Source organism: Phacochoerus africanus, chromosome 3 (assembly GCF_016906955.1).
Source record: "Phacochoerus africanus isolate WHEZ1 chromosome 3, ROS_Pafr_v1, whole genome shotgun sequence".
In the NCBI taxonomy this organism is placed as follows: domain Eukaryota; kingdom Metazoa; phylum Chordata; class Mammalia; order Artiodactyla; family Suidae; genus Phacochoerus; species Phacochoerus africanus.
The window spans coordinates 165,436,435-165,457,989 of record NC_062546.1 but is presented as its reverse complement, the minus strand read 5'-3'; the positions used below and the strand labels follow the sequence as shown (position 1 = coordinate 165,457,989).

The window sequence follows — 21,555 nt, the reverse complement described above, 5'->3', positions numbered from 1 at the left end:
CTGTTTCTATTTGATCATTATTAGTTATTTGTGGATTCAATCAGATCAAGTATTTAGAGAAAAAAAAGCCTTACATGATAAAAATTTAAATCTCATTTTATATGTGTTAGAAATTATATGAATATGATTTTTATGTATTTTAAAATATAATTGCATGTTTTGTTATCATGAGGGTAATTTTTATTAAAATTAAACCATTATTACTCAAAAAGGTGTTTTGATTATAAAAAAATACTTTTTGATTTTTAAAGATGATAACTGAATATTTACTCCTTGCTTTCAGAATGAAAATTCTTCCAAAACCTTGGAGAAAATCTTTTTTAGCTGCAAGCAGTTATATTAGGGATCACTTGAATGCAATGAACCCTACAATGTTGGCTGTGCTAGATTTGTGGCACAGTACTTTTAAGTAAGTATTTCTGGCCTTACTGAGATGTTTTTGTTTTTTGTTTGTTTCTGTAAGAGTGATGAAAGTTATTACAGCTGAATTATTTCTTTTACTATTTTAACTACACATTTTTAAAATAGTTACACATTTAACCCAAGTATTTAAACATGATTTTAAGTAGAAGTATATAGAGTGAAAAAATGAGGGTGGGCACTCTCTCTAGTCCAATCCCCACCCCTACCACCACCAGATTACCATGAATACTTGAAGGGGTAATCACAGTTAAGGGGCTGAGGTGCTCTGCCTTGTTTTAAACCCCACAGAACATTAGCTACTACAATTATCTGCATTGTTTAGAAACCTCAGGAAATGGTGCCCATGTGAATGGCATGAGGGGAAGTGTCTAGGTGTCAGTGGGGGTGGTGGGTGGGTCATGCATCACCTTGTTGGTGCTGTCAAGGTGTGAACAGTGCAGAGCTGGATGTGAACACTGGTGGGCGCTGTGGAGTTAAAGACCTGGGCCCTGGGGCTGAGGACAGATTGCCTCCCAATTTAGAAGCTCCAGCTTCATATTCCCTCCCTTGTGCCACCCCTTCCGAAACACTGAGGGGCAGCCTAGCAATGAGTACATGTGGCCATAGGTGTTTACAAAATATCCAGGAGTATATGGATTTACATTATTTTTCTTTTCTTTTTTTTTTTTAGAAACTACAATTTAATCTCTCTCTTTTTTTTTTTTTTGTCTTTTTGCTATTTCTTGGGCCGCTCCCGCGGCATATGGAGGTTCCCAGGCTAGGGGTCGAGTTGGAGCTGTAGCCACCGGCCTACGCCAGACCCACAGCAACTCGGGATCCGAGCCGCGTCTGCGACCTACACCACAGCTCACGGCAACGCCGGATCGTCAACCCACTGAGCAAGGGCAGGGACTGAACCCGCAACCTCATGCTTCCTAGTCGGATTCGTTAACCACTGCGCCACGACGGGAACTCCCTACACTATTTTTCTTAAAGAAGGCCTCTCACCAGGCCCCTCAAAATCTGGATGGGCCCTTGTCTCATGATAGAGGAGATGATACCAGGGTCTCCAAGGTGGTCTGTAAGTCTTTTCTCACTCCCTCCCGCCCCCCGGCCAGCTGCAACCCTGGTTTAGGTGCAAGCTGCTCTCCATCCAGGGTCTCCTAGGTCTTGTCTGCTGGTATTGTCCTAAAGACACAATAACGAGCACATTTTCTGGCCACCTGCACGCCAGCACTGGGAAGACTAAGAGCTTTGTGTGTTACACAATAGGAAGTACCCAGGACATACACTAGGGGGCCTCCCATATTGACTTCTCTGAGCTCCTTTCACAGTTGGATCCTTGATGCACAGGAGCACCTAATCCTCATCCTGCTAATCCACCTCCCCCAGGAAGCCAAGGATCCTCAGCTTGACCCAGCTCTGCCACCCTCTGGTCAGAGGCTCTCCGGTCCCACCTGTGAGATGAATGTGGGTTTGCACTGTCTAAAGATCCCCCCTCACATCATCCCTCTCTCCCTTTTTGTTATTGCTCAACAAATTTTAATTTAATTTTTTATACAGATATGTATGTAGTTACATATGATTACGCAAATGTGATCATATATACTTTTTAAGTGCAGTTTTTGTTTCGTTTTGGCCTGACTCCTACCAACTGGGCCTTTCTTTTCCTTATACCTGCCTTTCATTCCACTAACCCTGCCAAAGACATGGTAACCATTAGCGGGGTTATCTTCCCACATTTTTTCATGTAGCCAAATATATATGTATATCCATACACTCGTGTATATATATATCACAGATATATATACTGCGGCGTTCAGATTATTTACTGCTAGAATTCTTTCAACTTTCTATTTTATCATGTGGATTTCTTTGTCTTCTTGAATTTGTCTTATAGGAATAGGAAGAGGCCATCTCTTGGCCCCAGGCTTTTCTCATTTCTTTTCTTTTGGGTGTTGGAGCTCAAATTCCTGTCCCTGACAAGGCCCACGATCTTATTTTGCATGCAGTGGTGAGGTCATACAGTATAGCATGTCATTTTCAAAAAGGGTGTTTACATGTAGTAGTACATTTGATTTCCAAAACATCAGAACACACTGGCCTGGACATTGGAGGCCAGGCATCATTGCCTAGTATTGTCCTTAAAGGGCTAGACTTTGTTGTGCAATGTCAGGAGGCAAGAGACAAGAAAATGAAAGGAGAGAGGGGAAGAAGGAAAAGTAACAAAGCTGAGATGAGGAAACAGTAAATGGTGGATGTGTCCAAAATGAGTGTCTAGGGTTAGGGTTTTGGTTGCAGCAGGTGAAGCAAACCTCAGAGCTCCCAGGATAAAGAAATGAGAGAGAAGATTTGCAGTCTGGGGGTAAGAAGAGAGCCCCACCAATTCCCAATGTTGCCTTCGCCAGCATAAGTCGTTTTAACTCTCTAGGCGAATATTAAGAGCAGGGTGGGCAGTCACTAGTGCTTCCTCTCTCTGTCGAAGCCAGCATGGAACACATGGCGCATCCTTACTCGGTTAACAGTCATTCGCCCTGAACCTCAGCAGCTCTTGAAAATATAGGACATTGCTATAGGGTTGGAGTATGGATGTGCAACAAATCATCTGAATGACTCTACAATGCTTGAATGCGGAAACCTAAAGGAGTGCTCTCTAAACAGAAATGTGCAAATTCAGGCCATTCAGTATTTATGCTCACAGAACCCACTTAATGTCAGAGATGGCATTTTAATGCAGTCACAATTTGCATAGCATAAAGGTATTTTTACTTGAAAATAGTATATGTAGAACATTTATATACAGTGTATATATGAGTTTGAAATTTTCATGGGATATAAATTACAGTAGTTTACTATAATGGGATTTTGTCTGAGAAAGTAAAACTCAACAGTTGAATATAATGGGAGTATGTATAAGAAAGTAAAACTCATCTTAAAAAATAAAGTGGAATTCATGATTTGACCAAGGTGAGCTCAGGAAAATATTACTAGAACACTTTGGATTCACTTCCTGTACAGTACTTAGAGATGATGCAACTTAAATTACTCTTAAACGTATTTAAAGGATACTTAACCTAACTTGTAATAAGAGAAATGGAAATAGATTAAAACTACAACAAGATATTCTATTTCCCATAAGACTCAACGAAATTCCAAAATGTTGTCATCACACATTACTAGTGAAGTTTGGAGAAAGGGGCAACCCTTTTGAGAGGAATCCAGTCACATCTATCAAAACTACAAATTATAAATACTTACATTTGAATCCAAAATCTCACTTCTGGGAAATTAGCCTACATGTAGGGAATTGTAGGGAATGATAGAGATTTTAAGGTTCTTTATTGTGCTGTTGAAGAGTCTAAGCCTGGAACCTACTAAGTAACCACTGATGGTGGACTGGTTCAATAAGTGATGGTACATTCACAGAGTGGAATATTACACAGCTATAAAATACAAGTGAAAAAAATATCAACGTGCTAGTATGAAAAGGTCTCTGGGATATAATAGTAAGTGCAGAAATCAAGTGCAGAGCACTGCCTAGCATGTGCTATTTTGATTGTAAAGAGGACAACTGGCAAGAACAGAACATGTTTCTAAATTCATGGAGCAAGCAAGAAATATGTCTACTTGGAGTGGGATCTGAGGGGCAACTTGGGCCAAGTGAAGAGTAAGATGAGCTTTGACAGCTGGAGATTCAAGTCAGAGACTGACTTAGTGTTGAGTCCAGAGTGTAGGGCCAAGACTATTGAAATCCCTCCTGCATGAAATCGGTGATGGCCCAAGGGTCCATGTGGGTTTCAGGCTGTGATGAGCATCAGCCTATGAGGAGGTGTGAGGGTGCGAGGGATCCCTGACTTGACAGCACAGTCTCTAGAAAGTGCCATCTGCTGGAGGAGATGTCAAGAACTAGGAAGAGTTCAGAGAGAAACCTGAGGGTCACAGTCTGGGTGATTTGGAGCTGTTATTTGGTTGAGTAATCTTCCTTCTCCTGACTCTTTCTATGGTCTTAAACCAGTCATTAAAACTCTTGTTCTATTGCTTAGATTATTGTAGGAGTTGTCCTGAGATAGTAGGACCAGTGTCTGGTAGTATTTTTCCCATCTTCTTAACAGTTCAGCCTATTGACCAAACAGGGAATGTTATCTGCAGAGATTTCATGGGCAAGTTGTATTGTAAAACTTCTGTAAAGGCCTATCAATCTTAAAACGTGAAAGATGGGTAGCCTGTGCTTACAATTCTGTCTCTAAATCAAACACTGACAAACTGCAGGGAAAGTTGATCTGGTTGCTCAGAGGCAGAGTGAAAAAATTCCTGCCCTACCTAGCAACTGCTCTTACTCAGTGCTGCTGATTTATAGCTACAGCTTTAAAACATAAACTCATGTGGAAAATGTAGACCAAGAAGCATGAAGAGAGCAGATTATGTTTATTATGTGCCCTTATGCTACATTTTAGAAGTATTTTATTTATTTATTTATCTTATGTTTTTTGCTTTTTAGGGCTGCACCTGTGGCATATGGATGTTCCCAGGCTAGGGGCTGAATTGGAGCTTCAGCTGTTGGCCTACATCACAGCCACAGCAACACAGGTTCTGAGCCACATCTGCGACTTATACCACAGCTCACGGTAACACTGGATCCTTAACTCACTGAGCAAGGCCAGGGATCAAACCTGCATCCTCATGGATGCTAGTCAGATTCATTAACCACTGAGCCACGATGGGAACTCCTAGAAGTATTTTATTTAAAACATTGCTTTAAACTGTTCAGTTGTTCAGAATAACGCCAAAGATTCTCCAGCAATGGTTATACCTACTTTGTGACCCAGTGTTATCATCGATGTTATATACTGAATGCACTGTAATCTAAAAGATGGACTTTTGTTCATGAAAGCAACATAAATATGTGAAAGGTGTTTTGTTTACTAAGCAGTATTTTACATTGGTCTTTAGGTAAAAAATAAGATGTTCTTAATAGTGTTTACTATCTTTCAGATGACACTGAAATCATTTAATCATGTGGAAATTAAATAGTAATTCCTCTAATAGAGAAGGGATCTATAGTTAAATTGGAGTGAATTTCACAATGATACTAATAGGTAATATTCTTACATTTTAGTTAAGCTGCCAGAGCTTAACTAAAATGAGTAAAGCATGTATATAACTAAGTGTATATATTAACAGAGTAAAGCATTTATATAACAAAGATCATAGTGGTTGTAATCAGAATAGGAGTTGTATTAAAAACTGTTGGCTGAACTAAACACTGTGTGTTCTGAAAAACTCAAAACCAGACAAGTTCAAAAGATTTTTATACACTGGGTTTTAATTAGATGTGAGAATTCCCCCACCTCACAGTTCCCCAGTATCCAGGGTTGCTCTCTTTTCAGAAAGTGTGCAGTTTTTTGGAGTTCCCGTCGTGGCGCAGTGGTTAACGAATCCGACTAGGAACCATGAGGTTGCGGGTTCGATCCCTGTGCTTGCTCAGTGGGTTAACGATCCGGCGTTGCCGTGAGCTGTGGTGTAGGTTGCAGACGCGGCTCGGATCCTGCGTTGCTGTGGCTCTGGCGCAGGCTGGTGGCCACAGCTCCGATTCGACCCCCAGCCTGGGAGCCTCCATATGCCACGGGAGCGGCCCAAGAAATAGCAAAAAGACAAAAAAAAAAAAAAAAGAAAGTGTGCAGTTTTTGCTTTAGGAGAAGTGGACCCTATAAACATTGAGCCATTTTTCTTTTCCTGTTGTAACTGTTTCAGTTTGAAAGCAGAATTCATGCTAAACTATCCATCAAATTTCAGTTATTATATCCTTTTTCTACTGCGCAGCACAGTCTCATAATATCATACAGTTTTCCTGTTGAATTTATTATTTTTAAATTTAATTGTCTTATGTTGTACATTTTTATAAAACAAATTTTAATGATAAAACCTAGGAATATCATTTTCAAGAAGGGATCACTTAAGAAAATATCTACAGAAAAAATGCCTCTCATTTAAATCTCCATTATTTTTATCTCTTGCAGAAAATTACGTTTGGTTGATGTAGAAGAATTTCACAATCGCCAGGATGCATTAGAGCTGTCGACTTTTCAGACCATTGTCATGAGACACATGGAAACTGCCAAAGAAACTCTACTTAAAATGTAAAGTTTTGAAATTTCATGTAGGAAAACATAAATTTAAAAACATCACTGGTGGGCTATTGCAGTCTTACTTCTTTGAGAAAGTCTCATTTTTTTTTTTTTTTTTTGGCCACCTTGCGGCATGTGGAGCTCTGGGGCCAGGAGTCAGATTCAAGTAGCAGCTACAGACAAAGCTGCAGGTGCGGCCATGCCAGATCCTTAACCCACTGTGCCAGGCATCGACCTGCATCCCAGAGCTTCCCAGATCTGCCAATCCTGCTGTGCCACAGCAGGAGTTCCAAGAAAGTCTCATTTTAACAAGTTTGTAATCATTTCTGATTACGAATCAGAATTAAACATGATTTCGTTAACTGCCTGCTCTGTAATGTCTAGTGTAGTTTATACAGAAACTAAAATAGTTATAATTGACAGTTCTTTCTCAGTGTCTGGTTTCCCCCCTTTGCTCTGAGGGTTGGATAACATGGGGAAATGATTGTCAACTAATCGTTCCCCAGGTATTTTTTTGATATCTACTATTAATACACCCAAGGTGCTGTGCCTATTTCATTTTGTTTTTGGATGGGGTATGCAGAAGAGTTTAATGATTAGGTGGGGAAAATATATTCTTTAAGGAGTTTACCATCTTACTGAGAGGTTAGATCAAATGATAATTAAACATCATCTTGGCCCTCTAAAGTGGGATAGCCACATATATTACTGTACTAATTATACAGTATATTATTGATGCTGGTGCCAGAAAATTTTCTCCAAAACAATACAGGAAAGTTGTCTCTGTCCATGAGTCATTAGGTTGTTATAGATGGGACATTAAAATTAGATCAAATTTAAGAAAACAGAGTACATGAATCTCCAGTATGTCTTCATAATTTCCAAAAGGTACTTAGAGATGTATCTTGACAGTTTAAAACTTTAAATCTTTATATTTTTCTTCTTTAATATGTTAGAATCAAATTCTTTGTCCAACATAACTTGAAAGAACTTTGGATTTTTATTTAATATTAGTATTTAGTTCACGTAAAAAATAGAGGAGAAGTGCAGAATGAAACTTCGTAATTAATGGCAGAGAAGAAAATGACCTCGTAAGGACAGAATAAGTTATCTTGGTCTATAATTTCAAGTTTATGCTCCAAGAATACATTTCCACTACAAATTTTAGTGGACTGGGTGTCAAAGTAAAGAGTAGAGGATAAATCTTTATTAAATAATTTTCTAAGAGATGTAGATTGATGAGCTGTATCTCTTGATGCCTCCTGATTGATTCTAAGAACCCTCTGACCATACTTTAAATAGTGAGCCAGATGTGTTTATCCTGGCTGAAAGGCAGAACATCAGCTCTCTGTAGTGGAGAAACAATTAGTAAATGACTAATTATTACATCTGCGCCAGACCCAGACATCTTAGTCTTCATCCTCTGCTCAGCGACTGCTATGGTTTATCACTACCACCTTCTGTAAGTCTCTATTCTGTGTCCCTGTGCCTATTTCCTTTTTTTATGTTCTGTTTTGATCTCTCCCCACCTCCCAACGAGCCTCTGGAAATCACTAATATACTTCCTGACCTTATGGATTTCCCTACTCTGGACATTTCATCTAAGTGGAATGACATAATATGCAATATGTAGATAGCTATTTATGTCTGACTTCTTATACTAAGCATAATGTTTTCAAGGTTTATCCATGTTATAGCATATATCAATACTTTATTCCTTCTCATGGCCAAATAATATTCCATTATAGGATACACCACATTTTGTTTATCCATTCATCAGTGTGGGTTGTTTCTACTTTTTGGCTATTATGAATAATTCTGCTATGAACATTTGTTTTGTATAAACATATGTTTTCAGTTCTTTCGGGTGTATACCTAGGAGTGGAATTGCTGGATTTTGTGAAAACTCCATATTTAACTTTCTGAGGAACTGCCATGATGTTTTCCTAAGAGATTGTAAGATTTTACATTCCTACCAATAATGTATGAAGGTTTCTGTTTCTCTATATTCTTGCCAATACTTGCTATTGTCCATCTTTTTTATTATAGCCATCTTAGTGGATGTAAACTGCTATCTCATTGTGGTTTTTATTTGCATTCCCTAATGACTAATGATGTTGAACAAGTTTTCACATGTTTATTGTCTGTTTGTTTATCTTTTTGGATAAATATTCAAGCCATCACTCATTTTGTACTCACTTATGACTTTTTGAATTGTAAGTGTTATTTATACAGTTGTCCCTTGGTATCCGTGGGGGTGTTGGTTACAGGACCCCCATCCAGCCTCTGCAGATACCAAAATCCATGGGAGATCAAGTCTTATATAATATGGCATAGTATTTTAATAAACCCATATATATCCTCCAGATTATCCCTAGATTACTAATAAAATTTAAATAGAATGTAAATTGTGTGTAAATAGTTGCAAATACAATATAAATGCTATGTAAATAGTTGCTGGCACACAGAAAATTCAAGTTTTGCCTTTGGAACTTTCTGGAGTTTTTTTCTCTGAATATTTTTAATCTGCAGTTAGTTGAATCCAACATGGGGAACCCATGGATATGGAGGACTGACTATATATTCTGAGTACTTTATTAGACCCTTGTCAGTTGCACTTTTCAAATATTTTTCCCATTATGAAATTTGTTCTTTCATTTCTTGATAGTGTTGTTTGAAACACAAATATTTTTAAATTTGATGAAGTCCAATTTATTTATTGTATGTTGATTTTATATCCTGCAACCTTGCTTATTAGCTCAAATAGTGTTTGTGTATGTGAATCTGCTCTCTTTTTTTCCCCTTTGTCAGTCTAGCTATAGGTTTGTCAATTTTGCTGATTTTATCAAAGAACCAACTTTTGGTTTTATTGATTTTCTCTATTTTTCTATTCTCTATTTTGTTTGTTTCCATTCAGATCTTTATTTCTTCCCTTGTGGTTCTGAGTTTAGTTTTCTCTTATTTTTCTAATTTCTAGTAGAAATTTAGGATATTAAGATTTTTTATATATTTTATTTTTTATTTTTATTTTTTTAATTATTTTTTTATTATTTTCCCACTGTACAGCAAGGGGATCAAGTTATCCTTACATGTATACATTACAATTACATTTTTTTCCCCACCCTTTGTTCTGTTGCAACATGAGTATCTAGACAAAGTTCTCAATGCTATTCAGCAGGATCTCCTTGTAAATCTATTCTAAGTTGTGTCTGATAAGCCCAAGCTCCCGATCCCTCCCACTCCCTCCCCCTCCCATCAGGCAGACACAAGTCTTTTCTCCAAGTCCATGATTTTCTTTTCTGAGGAGATGTTCATTTGTGCTGGATATTAGATTCCAGTTATAAGTGATATCATATGGTATTTGTCTTTGTCTTTCTGGCTCATTTCACTCAGGATGAGATTCTCTAGTTCCATCCATGTTGCTGCAAATATATATTTTAATATATTTATAAAGTTCCCTCTAATCACTGCTTTTCTGTATCCCATAAATTTTGATTTATGCTATTTCCATGTTCATTCACCTCAAATTATTCTCTAATTTCTGTTTTTTGTTTTTTTTTTACTCATTCCTTGTTTAGGACTGTGTTGTTTAATTTCCACATAGTCGTGAATTTCCATAGCATTCTTGTTACTGATTTTCTAATTTTGTCTGATTTCAGTCACTGTAAATTTATCAAGACTCCTTTTATGAAACCAGCTATTCTTGATCCTCTCTTGGAAGCATCTTCCATGTGTATGCCTTTCTCATAATTCCCATTGCTACTATCCTTGGAAGCCCATGTTATCCTCCCACATAGCTTACAAACCACTGCCAGATGAATCTTAAAATATCCCTCATTCAGTGCCTACCTTTTACTGTCCAAATTTTCTAACCTGCCTTTTAAGGTCTTCTGCAACCTGGATCTAACCTATCTTTTCCATTCTCAGTTCTGAAAAAAACTTTAATCTTGGGCCATGCCTGTAGAAATAGTGATGTTAAGTTAAAAAGAGTATAACTTATAAAATTAGCCTGCAAACCATACTTTAGCCTGTTACTGTAACTTACCACTGTTAAATATCTATCCAGTGGGTAAATTTGTAGAGTCTTTGTTCTACTTTTTAACCAACTGTTGATTTTTTTAAATAATTAATTACTTATTGTTTGCTTCCATCTCTGAGATGGGAATTCCAGGGAAATCTGAAAATTGCTCAGTTGCTCCCCACTTAAACTCTGTAACTCAGCATTGTCATCTTTGCAGACATAATTGTATCAGATCGAATGAGAGGTTAAGGGGATATAAACAGAATAAGAAACTTTTCCCTAGGTACTATTAGCATAATTTATCCTTATTATAAATTATATAAATTATTAAAAATAAATTATAGGAATAAAGTATAATTATATAAATTATTATAAAATAAATTATTACTATTAGCATGATTTTATATTTTAAACACATAATGTATGTATTTAAAACTTTATACAGCAAAAGCAACTATCAACAAAATGTAAAGGCAAGTTACTGAATGGGAGAAAATGTTTGCAGCTATATATCTAATAAGGAGTTGATATCCAAAATATGTAAAGAACTCATATGATGTGTTGTCAAAAAACAATTAAATTAAAAACAGAGATCTGAATGGACATTTTTCCAAAAGAAGCCATGTAGAAAAATAACAAGTACATTAAAAATGCTCAACATTACTAATTATCAGGGGGATGCAAATCAAAACCACAAGAGATATCACTTCACACTTGTTTAGAATGACTATTATCTAAAAGATGAGAAATAACAAGTGTTGATGAGGATGTGTGGAAGAGGAAACCCTTGTGCATTCTTGCCGGAAATGTAAATTGGTACAACTGTTGTAGAAAACAGTATGGAAGTTCCTACAAAATTTAAAAATAGAGCTACCATATGATCCAGCAATTCTTCTTCTGGGTATTTACTTGAAAAAGATGAAAACATTAATTTGAAAAGATGCATGCAACCTCCATGTTTATTGGAGCATTATTTATATAAGCCAAAACATGGAAGCAATCTATATGTTTATCAGTGGCTGAATAGATAAAGAAAATGTTGTAGGAGTTCCCGTCGTGGCGCAGTGGTTAACGAATCCGACTAGCAACCATGAGGTTGCGGGTTCGGTCCCTGCCCTTGCTCAGTGGGTTAACGATCCGGCATTGCCGTGAGCTGTGGTGTAGGTTGCAGACGCGGCTCGGATCCCGAGTTGCTGTGGCTCTGGCGTAGGCCGGTGGCTACAGCTCTGATTCAACCTCTAGCCTGGGAACCTCCATATGCCGCGGGAGCGGCCCAAGAAATAGCAACAACAACAACAAAAAAGACAAAAGACAAAAAAAAAGAAAAAAAGAAAATGTTGCAACATCATGGATGGTACTATGCTAAGTGAAAAATGTCAGGCAGAAAGACAAATATACCATATGCTCTCACTTATACATAGAATCTAAAATAGCAACAACAACAACAACAACCAGGCTCATAGATAGTGAGGGCAGAATAGTAGTTGCTAAAGGAAGGGAGTAGGGAGGTGGACAAATTGGTGAATAAGGATAAAATGTACAAATTTCCAGTTATAAAAAAATAAGCCATGGAGATGTAATCTACAGCATGGTGACTATAGTTAATAATAGCGTATATTTAGAAGTTGCCAGGAGAGTAAATCTTAAAAGTTCTTTTCACAAGAAAAAAAATTTAAATTTTATATAGAGACCAAAGTTGACTTATTGTGATCATTTTGCAGTATATACAAATATTTAATCTTAACATTGTACAGTTGAAACTGATATAATGTCAATTATACTTCACTAAAAATATATATGCATTACATTATTTATAGTACTTAATGAAACTCATTCCTGGAGAAACTTTACCTCATGCCCTTAAATACCCAGCCCAACTGACCCTTCTTCCATGAAATCTTTACTGTTACCAGATCAAAAGTGATCCCTTCCTTCTGAATGCCTCTAATAGTTTATTCTTTTATTAAACTTTCATTTTACAATATGTATTTATGCATATGCCTTTTCCCCTCTACTATCCTATAAGCGCCTTTAGGACTGAGTAATATTTACCCAAATGTTTTGTATGTAATAGGGAACCCTCTAAGTATTTTTGAGACAATGATAGCATGAATACTTTTTTAAATGTATTTTCTGTTATTTGCCCTTTTTCCAGTTCTCTAGCCCTAGAACTGTTCCCTCTCTTGCCTCAACTACTGGCAAATTTTCAGTCCCCTTCCTTAATATGGCATTGCCCTTATCTACTTACTATTTGCTACTTATTCTTTTTACCTATTGCTTTAATGGTGAGGCCCCTCTGCAGAAGGATCTGCCATGTGTTCATAGAGAATGAGCCTGTCCCAAGTTCTTGTGTTTAGCTCCCAAATTCTGCAAAATTCCTTCCAGATTTCCCCACTTATTTATTCCTCTTTTCTAGCCTATAATCTCTATCATAGACAGTGAAATGATCAGCTATATTAGCCCTATCTCTCCTTCATATTGTTCTTATTATCTTTTACTTCAGATCCTTTTCTCAGGGTTGTCTCATCTCATTTTTATCTATTCTTCAGTGAAATTGCCCTCTTCCCTATAAAACCCTTCTGTATTACTCAAATAGAAAATTATGTTTCTATCCTTTGACATCAAAGCTGTTTGCTATGATACATTGCCTTCATTATTATAAAATAGAAAGGATGATGTCATATCATTTCATATCTCCCATGACACTGTCCCTAGCACAGAGTAGACACTAAACACATATTTCTTAAAGGGATGAATATGTCTGTTGAAAAGTTGTCTCTTTTGGAGAATTCTGGTAACTCCTGAATTTATATAGACTCCCTATTTAAAAACTCACCATTATCTCTTTTGAAAGAGGTACCAATATTCCCTAATTTTGTAGTGTTGGAGAGAGGTTTTGTAAACTGAAAACTTCACTTGTTATCATAATGTGTCTGTATATGAATTTTACTGTTTTCCTTTTATTTCAAAGATGCATACACATTTGAAACTTGTTTTAAATCAGTTAACTGATATCACATTAAGGAGCACAAGAAAATAACATACTTGATTTCATTGATTTGTGTCTTGTTTTCAAGTCATTGTAAAACTAATAAAATAGTGTAAAATACCAAGTGGGTTTAACTGAATAAACCCTCCATTGATTTGATCAGTTAATCACTGAATAAACCTTCCATTGATTTCATCAGTTAATCACATTTTTTTCTTTTCCTTTTTCTGGCAGCTCTGAAGTATGCAGAGTTCCCTTTTTTGGCAGCTCTGCAGCATACAGAGTTCCCGGGCCAGAGATGGGATCTGAGCCACAGTCATGACCCATGTCGCAGTGCCAACACTGGGTCTTTTAACCCACTGTGCAGGTCCAGAAAATCAAACCTGTGTCCTGGCACTGCAGAGACAACACCAATCCCATTGTGCCACAGTGGGAATTCCTCAGTTAATCACATTTTAGCTTTAAACTAATAAATCCATTCCCTGAAGAACATTTCAGAGACTGGGAAGTAGTATCTTGTAATATCCAATAAAGTTAATTGTCATATTTATTCAAAAAGTGCAGGAATCATGGTTCCAGAAGTTAAATTTATCTTTTTCTCACAGCATCGTGTCATTAAGCCATTTTCCATTGGCTATGATTAAAATTTATTTTCCTAGGAGAAGTGAAATATGCTAGAGCTTACATTTTGGAGAGTGGATAATGTCACTTAGCAATATCCCTCTCTATGAAGACCTTTGGATGTCCAGAAGTTACTGTTAGTGCTTAATGTAGAAGTAGTAATTCACTGGAAGTATTAACTTTTAAAAGTCTTTCATTCTCTCAAGGTGGTTTCCAGAAGTACAGAATATTTATTACCAAGGTAATAAAAAAAAGTTATTGCCAACTGGTGACAGCAGTGCCAAACTGGAATCTTTTTTCAACTGTGCTGCTGCACTTATGACTTTACAGCTGCAGGACCTGGCTTTGGTTTCCATGCAAGATTTCACAGACTTAATTGCACAACCCCCGGTAAGTAAGGTTCAGTTGTACTCATACACCACTTTGTTTATTTTCAATTCTTTTAAAGTGGAAAGTGATAAAATAACCTTTACTAGTAGGAGAACAGAAAGTATAACTTTAGACCTATTGCATTTATCTTTTTTTTTTTAAAAAAGAAGACCTTGTGTAAACCTGCATATGTAGGATAAATTATCATCATATTTATGAAGTTAGTGGAAATAAGTGAAATTCCCATAATTGGGAAATAGCTGTAAAAGGTTTCTACTAGGAACTCTTTTCCTTCTAGAAGAAGATCCTGTTACAGTGTGAGCAGAGCCTGGGAATTTGAGTGCTCCCTTCCTCGACTCCTTCTTGCATGATTCTGAGCCCCACTGTTATGCGTGTCTTCCATTTTCTGGAATCTTAACACTATAGTTGATCTGTAGGCCCAGTGGATACTAGATACCAACAAATCTAGCTGGGAATGGTTCTTGCCCTTTTTTGGTGGAGCCCCTCTTCAGCATACCTGTCTATGTCCTAAAAGGAAAGGTGAGTTCCCATGTATCCTAATTGAGACCAGTGCACTCCTGAGACTATCACAATTCATTACTTTATAATATGTATATAACTTCTTTGTTGCAGGATTCTGTTAGAGCTTTTGAACATCCAGGTTTTGTCATGAGGCTGATTCTTGATAATGACACCATTAAGTTTGAACCTGAGTTCAATGACTATATACACATCCTTCTAAACGTTTATGATGTCATGATTAAGGCTGTCAGTTTTGTGCCAAGAGTTGAAACCAAATTGTATTCCAAGTGGGTAAGTCACAAAGATATTCTGATTGCTTGAATTTGCATGATGATATTTAATGCAAATAACTTATGAAAGGTGTAGACATGTCTTCTGCTTTACAGAATATAAATGGCCTAGTAACAGTGGCTTATAAGGAACTTTAGTTTCAAAAAATACTGTTTTCTCACTAGCCTCTCTGATATGCCAGTGTCTTAGACCAGTCTTCCATTGAAGTTAGCTAAAGACTTTCTGAGGGGAAAGAGTTAAAGTTGGGATCAGATTTGAAGCAGTCGGTGAGCATTTGCTGTAGCACTTACACCATGCTGTTGACCTCCATTATACCTTCAGACTCATTAAGGTAAAGCTTAGACCTCCAGGGATCAGCAGAGTGTCCAGGGCAGCTGCTCACATCCACACACAGTTACCTCCTAATTCATGTTTTCTTATTATTTTGCTTCCTTAACTATGCATTATAAAAGTTATATTTGGCATTTTTCCTTGCATATTTATGTGTTTTAAACTAGGTAGTTGTTATTGGGGTATCCATGCATCATGTTGCCATCAATAGAAGTATGTCAAAAACTTACTATTTACTTTGTTTTTTGTTTAATTCCAGTTCACCTATTGTATCCTTTTCTCTTCTATTTATACCCTACATGTCCACAAGAGTGACTAGACATAGCTTAATTAAGCATAAGTTCATAGTTTATGAAACTGATAAAACAAGTTAGGGGTCCTAGAGAAAGTTGAAAATGGAGAAAAGTATAATCAAAATGAATTACAGTTGCTAGGATTTTATTCTTATAAAATATAGCTCTAAGCTTCCTGGTTTCCAAAGTGAAGAGGAAAATATGACAAGTTTTAGACTGCTCAGTTTATTTTTTCTGGTATCAAATTTTGAGAGATAGGTCTTCCATGGGGCATTATACCTGGGGTAATGATTCTAAAACCCTATATACCAGCACCATGTGGTGATATTTTAAAAGTACAAATCCAGGAATCCCCTCACCACTACCAAAGATTTACAGTGTCAATCTGTAGTCAGAAATAGATACTGGTAAGATAAATATCTCTAAATGATTCTGGAAATCAGTCAAGTTCTGAAACAAGTGATATAGATGGTACTTTGAGGAAGATGGTTGAGGATGGTCTCAATGATCTTTGACAGCAACTGCAGAACTGGAATTCATGTAGCTGTTTCTTATCACAATCTTTGATAGAAACATAAAGTGAAATTAAAATACACTTTCCCCTAAGGAAGGAAAACCTGCAAAAGTCTAAAGTGTCATGAGTCCAAACACATCACCATCTCATGATATAATAGGATGTGCTTTTGAACATTTGAGTAGCCATATACAAAATTTCTCTTAACTCTTGATAGGAACTTACTATAATTCACAGCAAAAGCTTACTTTGTAGTAGAGCTATTAAATACCAGTGTGCAGTTCTTTTAAGAAAGATAGCTCATCTATAGGCTTTAGAAATTTTGACAGGCTGTTAATAAATTTAAGAAATATTCTTTTAATGTGCTTCATATTAGATCTAAAAATTTCACATTGCCTACAGTGCATAATAAATATTGCTTTATCCTAAAGTTCCTTTTTTGGAAAGGATGACACCAAGCATCTACTATGTCCTTGGGGGTGAGGTGGGGGTTGATGGTGGGATTCAGACATGTTCTCATGAAGCATCTAGTTTTTACCAGTTGTGATTTCCTGAAATGCCCACTAGGAGGCATAGTGGGTAAATGCATGCTGGATATCTGAACAAATTAACCCAGTTCTCTAAGGAATCCTTTGATATTCTCAATTTGGAAGCTGTAGAATATCCACTATTGGCAATGATTTTTGTTTGTTACAATTAAAAATCCCTCATTCTGTATGGCAAGTAGAATGTGGGTGTGGGTGCAGGTGCGGGTGCGTGTGTATGGTGTAACTTGTTTCAAGATAATAAACCATGTAGGCACATTTGCTTGTCCTCTTATTTGAAAAGAGAAGGAGACAAGCTGTTGAGACTTGTTTGCTTATTTAAAACTCTTGCCCACCATTATTGTAATGGTGGTAGCAGAATGCACATTTTGTAACTAGGGATTTTAATCTGCTCTAGTTGCTGTTCACAGAAGATCAGAGGTCAGTGAATGAATAAACAATCTTTCTCTCTTCTAGTTACATTACTCCTCAAGGTGAAGAAGTACTATGATCAAAGAGTGTAATGATATGACATTGAACTCACTTATTTTTTAAAAATAAAGTACAGTGCAAGCAATACCTTTTAAAATGGCATGTACAATTGCACAAATAAAATGTAGGTTTTGCTGGTTTTGTATTCTCTTATTTTGTGTATATTCTCAAATGACTGCTCTTTCATCCAAAATGAAAAACAAAATACACCTAGACAGTCTTAAAGAAAAACGAAACATTATATGAAACCTAGATAGGAGGAGGAATTAGGAGGATGGCAATAACATATACACACTACTGTACAAAATAGATAATTAACAAGACCCTACTGTTTAGCACAAGGAAATGTACTCAGTATTTTGTAATAAGCTATATGAGGAAAAAAGAATGTATATTATATATATTTATATATTTATATTTATATATATATTTATAAAACTGATTCACTTTGCTGTATACCTGAAACTAATACATTGTAAGTCAACTACACTCCAATAACATTTAAATAATAATAAGTAAAATTTAAGCTGGTGTTAAATTTTTTTTAATAAAAAACCGCTCTGATTAGATTGAATATCTTTCTATACATAGATTAGAAAATCCAAAAGACTTTGTGAATTTAAAAAAATAGCAATATGAGAAGATGGGCATCTTTTTTTGGCCATGTCTGTGACATATGGAAGGGACTGAAGCCATGCCCCAACAGTGACAATGCTGGAGCCTTAACCTGCTGAGCTACCAGGGAACTCCAGGATGGGCATTTTTACAAAGCTAAATGATATGGTTAATTTAAGATATTTTAAATAACTCATGTTGTTTTTATCCTTCTGTTTAGGAAAGTAAGTCTAAACCAACAACCTTGAAGCCAATAATTCTGAATGAAATTGTCGAAGCTCACAAAGAAAAGATTAAGGAGGTAGTTATGCATGAGAGTGTGGCACCCACTGAGCACCTCAGACTCTATGACAAGTATGACTTCTTAATTACTAGAAAAGCTGAGCAAGATGCTGACGCTTTCCTTGCAGAAAATCATAATTATGAGAAGATAATACAAGAGATTCGCAAATACCAAAAACTAATAGAAGAGATACAGTATACCTCTAGAAAGGTAAATGACCCATTTTGTACAACTGTTCTTTGTACCTAATGATATTTTCCCAGTTGTATTGGGGTATGTTTCTAGACCATACAGTGAAAGAATTAGACCATTATATCAACAGAAAACTATTTAGTCTCTTATGTGCCAGAAATAGTGGTAAGCTCTGGATATATGGAGATAGACAGAAGAGTTCCTGTGCTCATAGAGCTGAAATTCTGTACTACAGGCCTGACTTTTAAGTACTTTATTCAATTTGATCTCTCAAAAATATCAAGAACTAATTTTTTAAAACAAAAAGACAACCTACGGAATGGGAGAAAATAGTTGCAACTGACAAAGGCTTAATCTCTAAAATATACAAACAACTTAAATAACTCAACAGCAAAAAACCAACAACCCAAGTGAAAAATGGGCAAAAGACCTGAACACACAGTTCTCCAAAAAAGATACACAGGTGGCCAACAAGCACATGAAAAAATACTCAACATCCCTAATTACTAGGGAAATGCAAATCAAAACTACTATAAGATACTTCCTCACTCCAGTCAGAATGGCCTCACTCCAACAAATAACAAATGCTGGAGAGGGTGTGGAAAAAAGGTACCCTCCTACACTGTTGGTGGGAGTGTAAATTGGTACAACCACTGTTGAAAACAGTATGGAGGTTCCTCAGAAAACTAAATATAGAACTAGCATATGACCCAGCAATCCCACTCTTGGGCATATATCCAGAGAAAACTTTCATTAAAAAAGATACATGCACTTGTATAATCATTGCAGCACTATTCACAATAGCCAAGACATGGAAACAACCTCATGGAAAACAGTATGGAGATTCCTCAGAAAACTAAACATAGAACTACCATTTGATCCAGCAATCCCACTCCTGGGCATCTATCCAGAGAAAACCACGACTCACAAAGACACATGTACTCCAATGTTCATTGCAGCACTATTTGCAATAGCCAAGACATGGAAACAACCTAAATTTCCATCAACAGAGGAGTGGATCCAGATGTGGTACATATACGCAATGGAATATTACTCAGCCATTAAGAGGAATGAAATACCAGTATTTTTAGCAACATGGATGGACCTAGAAATTATCATGCTAAGTGTAGTCAGTCATACAATGAGACACCAGCATCAAATGCTTTCACTGACATGTGGAATCTGAAAAAAGGACAGACTGAACTTCTTTGCAGAACAGATGCTGACTCACAGACATTGAAAAACTTATGGTCTCCAGAGGATACAGTTTGGGGTTGGGGGATGTGCTTGGGCTATGGGATGGAAATCCTGTGAAATTGGATTGTTTTGATCATTATGCAACTGCAGACGTGATAAATTCATTTGAATAATAAAAGAAAAAAAAGAATAAACTCTTCCCCTATCCACTAGACATATCAAAGTCAGTTTGGTATCTACTGTTTGCTAAATCTAAAGTTTAAATTCAAATCAATAAAAAATAAATGCTGCCAAAAAAAAGAAACAACCTCAATGTCCATTGTCAGATGAATGGATTAAGAAGTGTGGTATATATACACAATGGAATACTACTCAGCAGTAAAAAAGAACAAAATAATGCCATTTGCAGGAACATGGATGGAACTAGAGACTCTCATACTGAGTGAAGAAAGAAAGAGAAAAACAAATACCATATAATATCACTTATATCTGGAATCTAATATATGGCATGAATGAGCCTTTCCATAGAAAAGAAACTCATGGACTTGAAGAACAGATTTGTGGTTGCCAAGGGGGAAGGGGAGGGAGTGGATGGACTGGGAGCTTGGGGTTAGTAGATGCAAACTATTGCGTTTGGAGTGGATAAGCAATGAAATCCTGCTGTATAGCAGGAGGAACTATATCTTGTCACTAGTGATGCAACATGATGGCGGATCATGTCCTTTTTGTATATTTTCCAAAATTGCTATCATGAACATGCATTATTTTTTTGTAAAGAGCAAATATAACATTTAAATCCCGCGCTATCTATGTAGCAATAACTCAGTTTTCCAGAGTTTTTATGTCCATTATTATACTGAAATAGAATTAGCGTCCAAGTACAATGTTCAAGGTGATTACCCAGAAGATAGTTGTAAAATATTTACAGAACCCTGCCTCCATCATATTAAAAAAATCATAGTAAATCACACAACAAAAATCGATATGATGAAAAAGGAAAAATTGTAAGGATCTTTTATCATTTCATGTTTATTAAACTTTTAATATCTAACGTTGCAGACTATTCGTTTAGGAATGTTTGAAATGCGGTGTGAGGAATTAATCAGAGCTTTGGTGAAGCGAGCAGATGTTATTTGTGGAAAACTTATAGCTAAAATGTTCAGAGACCATCAGGAAATAAATACAAGGTATTTATGTGATATTGATTATCTTTTTATTTTGGAGGGGGGGGACATAAATAGAATTCACTGTCATTCAACTAAAGTAATAGACTAGAGCAGTATCCTAAATGATTTAAAAGCAAAGATAATGCTAAACCTATTTCTACATGGCTCTGTTATTTTGCAATATTTAGTAATTTTTTCCCATCATGAATGTGCTTTCCCAATTGTCTGACTTAGGATGGTATTAAAATATGTTTGTATATCTTTTGTACAAGTCACATGGACATTCTCTAATTCTACATTTTTGTGTAATCAATACACAGAGTGGGTTTTCAGAGTAGATATACACAGTAGGTGTCAAGGATCCCAAATCTGGTACTTTGTTTTACTGTACTTACCCTTCGAGGCCATGGTAATGTTACCTTAACAACAGATTCATTTGTTGTCCAACCTGGAGATGTTTGGGAAAACAGACTCATGTTTAATAAACTCACAGAATGCTAAGGTGTAAAGCAGAAAGCCTGTTTATTTAAGATAAGACATTTGATTAGTTTTCTAACACTGGTGTTTCTGTGGCTCCAGGAACCTCTTTGCTGGTATCAGTTACATGGA

The 21,555-nt window shown here is 36.4% G+C and overlaps 1 protein-coding gene across 1 annotated transcript in view; it reads left to right on the top strand.

Moving 5' to 3' along the window:
- Positions 1–21,555, top strand: part of DNAH7 (dynein axonemal heavy chain 7) — a 275,667-nt gene that overhangs the window by 40,714 nt on the left and 213,398 nt on the right. The window contains exons 8-13 of the mRNA XM_047773110.1: positions 284–409; positions 6,420–6,539; positions 14,365–14,548; positions 15,161–15,340; positions 18,329–18,601; positions 20,840–20,967. Of these exons, the coding sequence (XP_047629066.1) occupies positions 284–409; positions 6,420–6,539; positions 14,365–14,548; positions 15,161–15,340; positions 18,329–18,601; positions 20,840–20,967 (1,011 nt within the window). The remainder of the gene's footprint in view (positions 1–283; positions 410–6,419; positions 6,540–14,364; positions 14,549–15,160; positions 15,341–18,328; positions 18,602–20,839; positions 20,968–21,555) is intronic.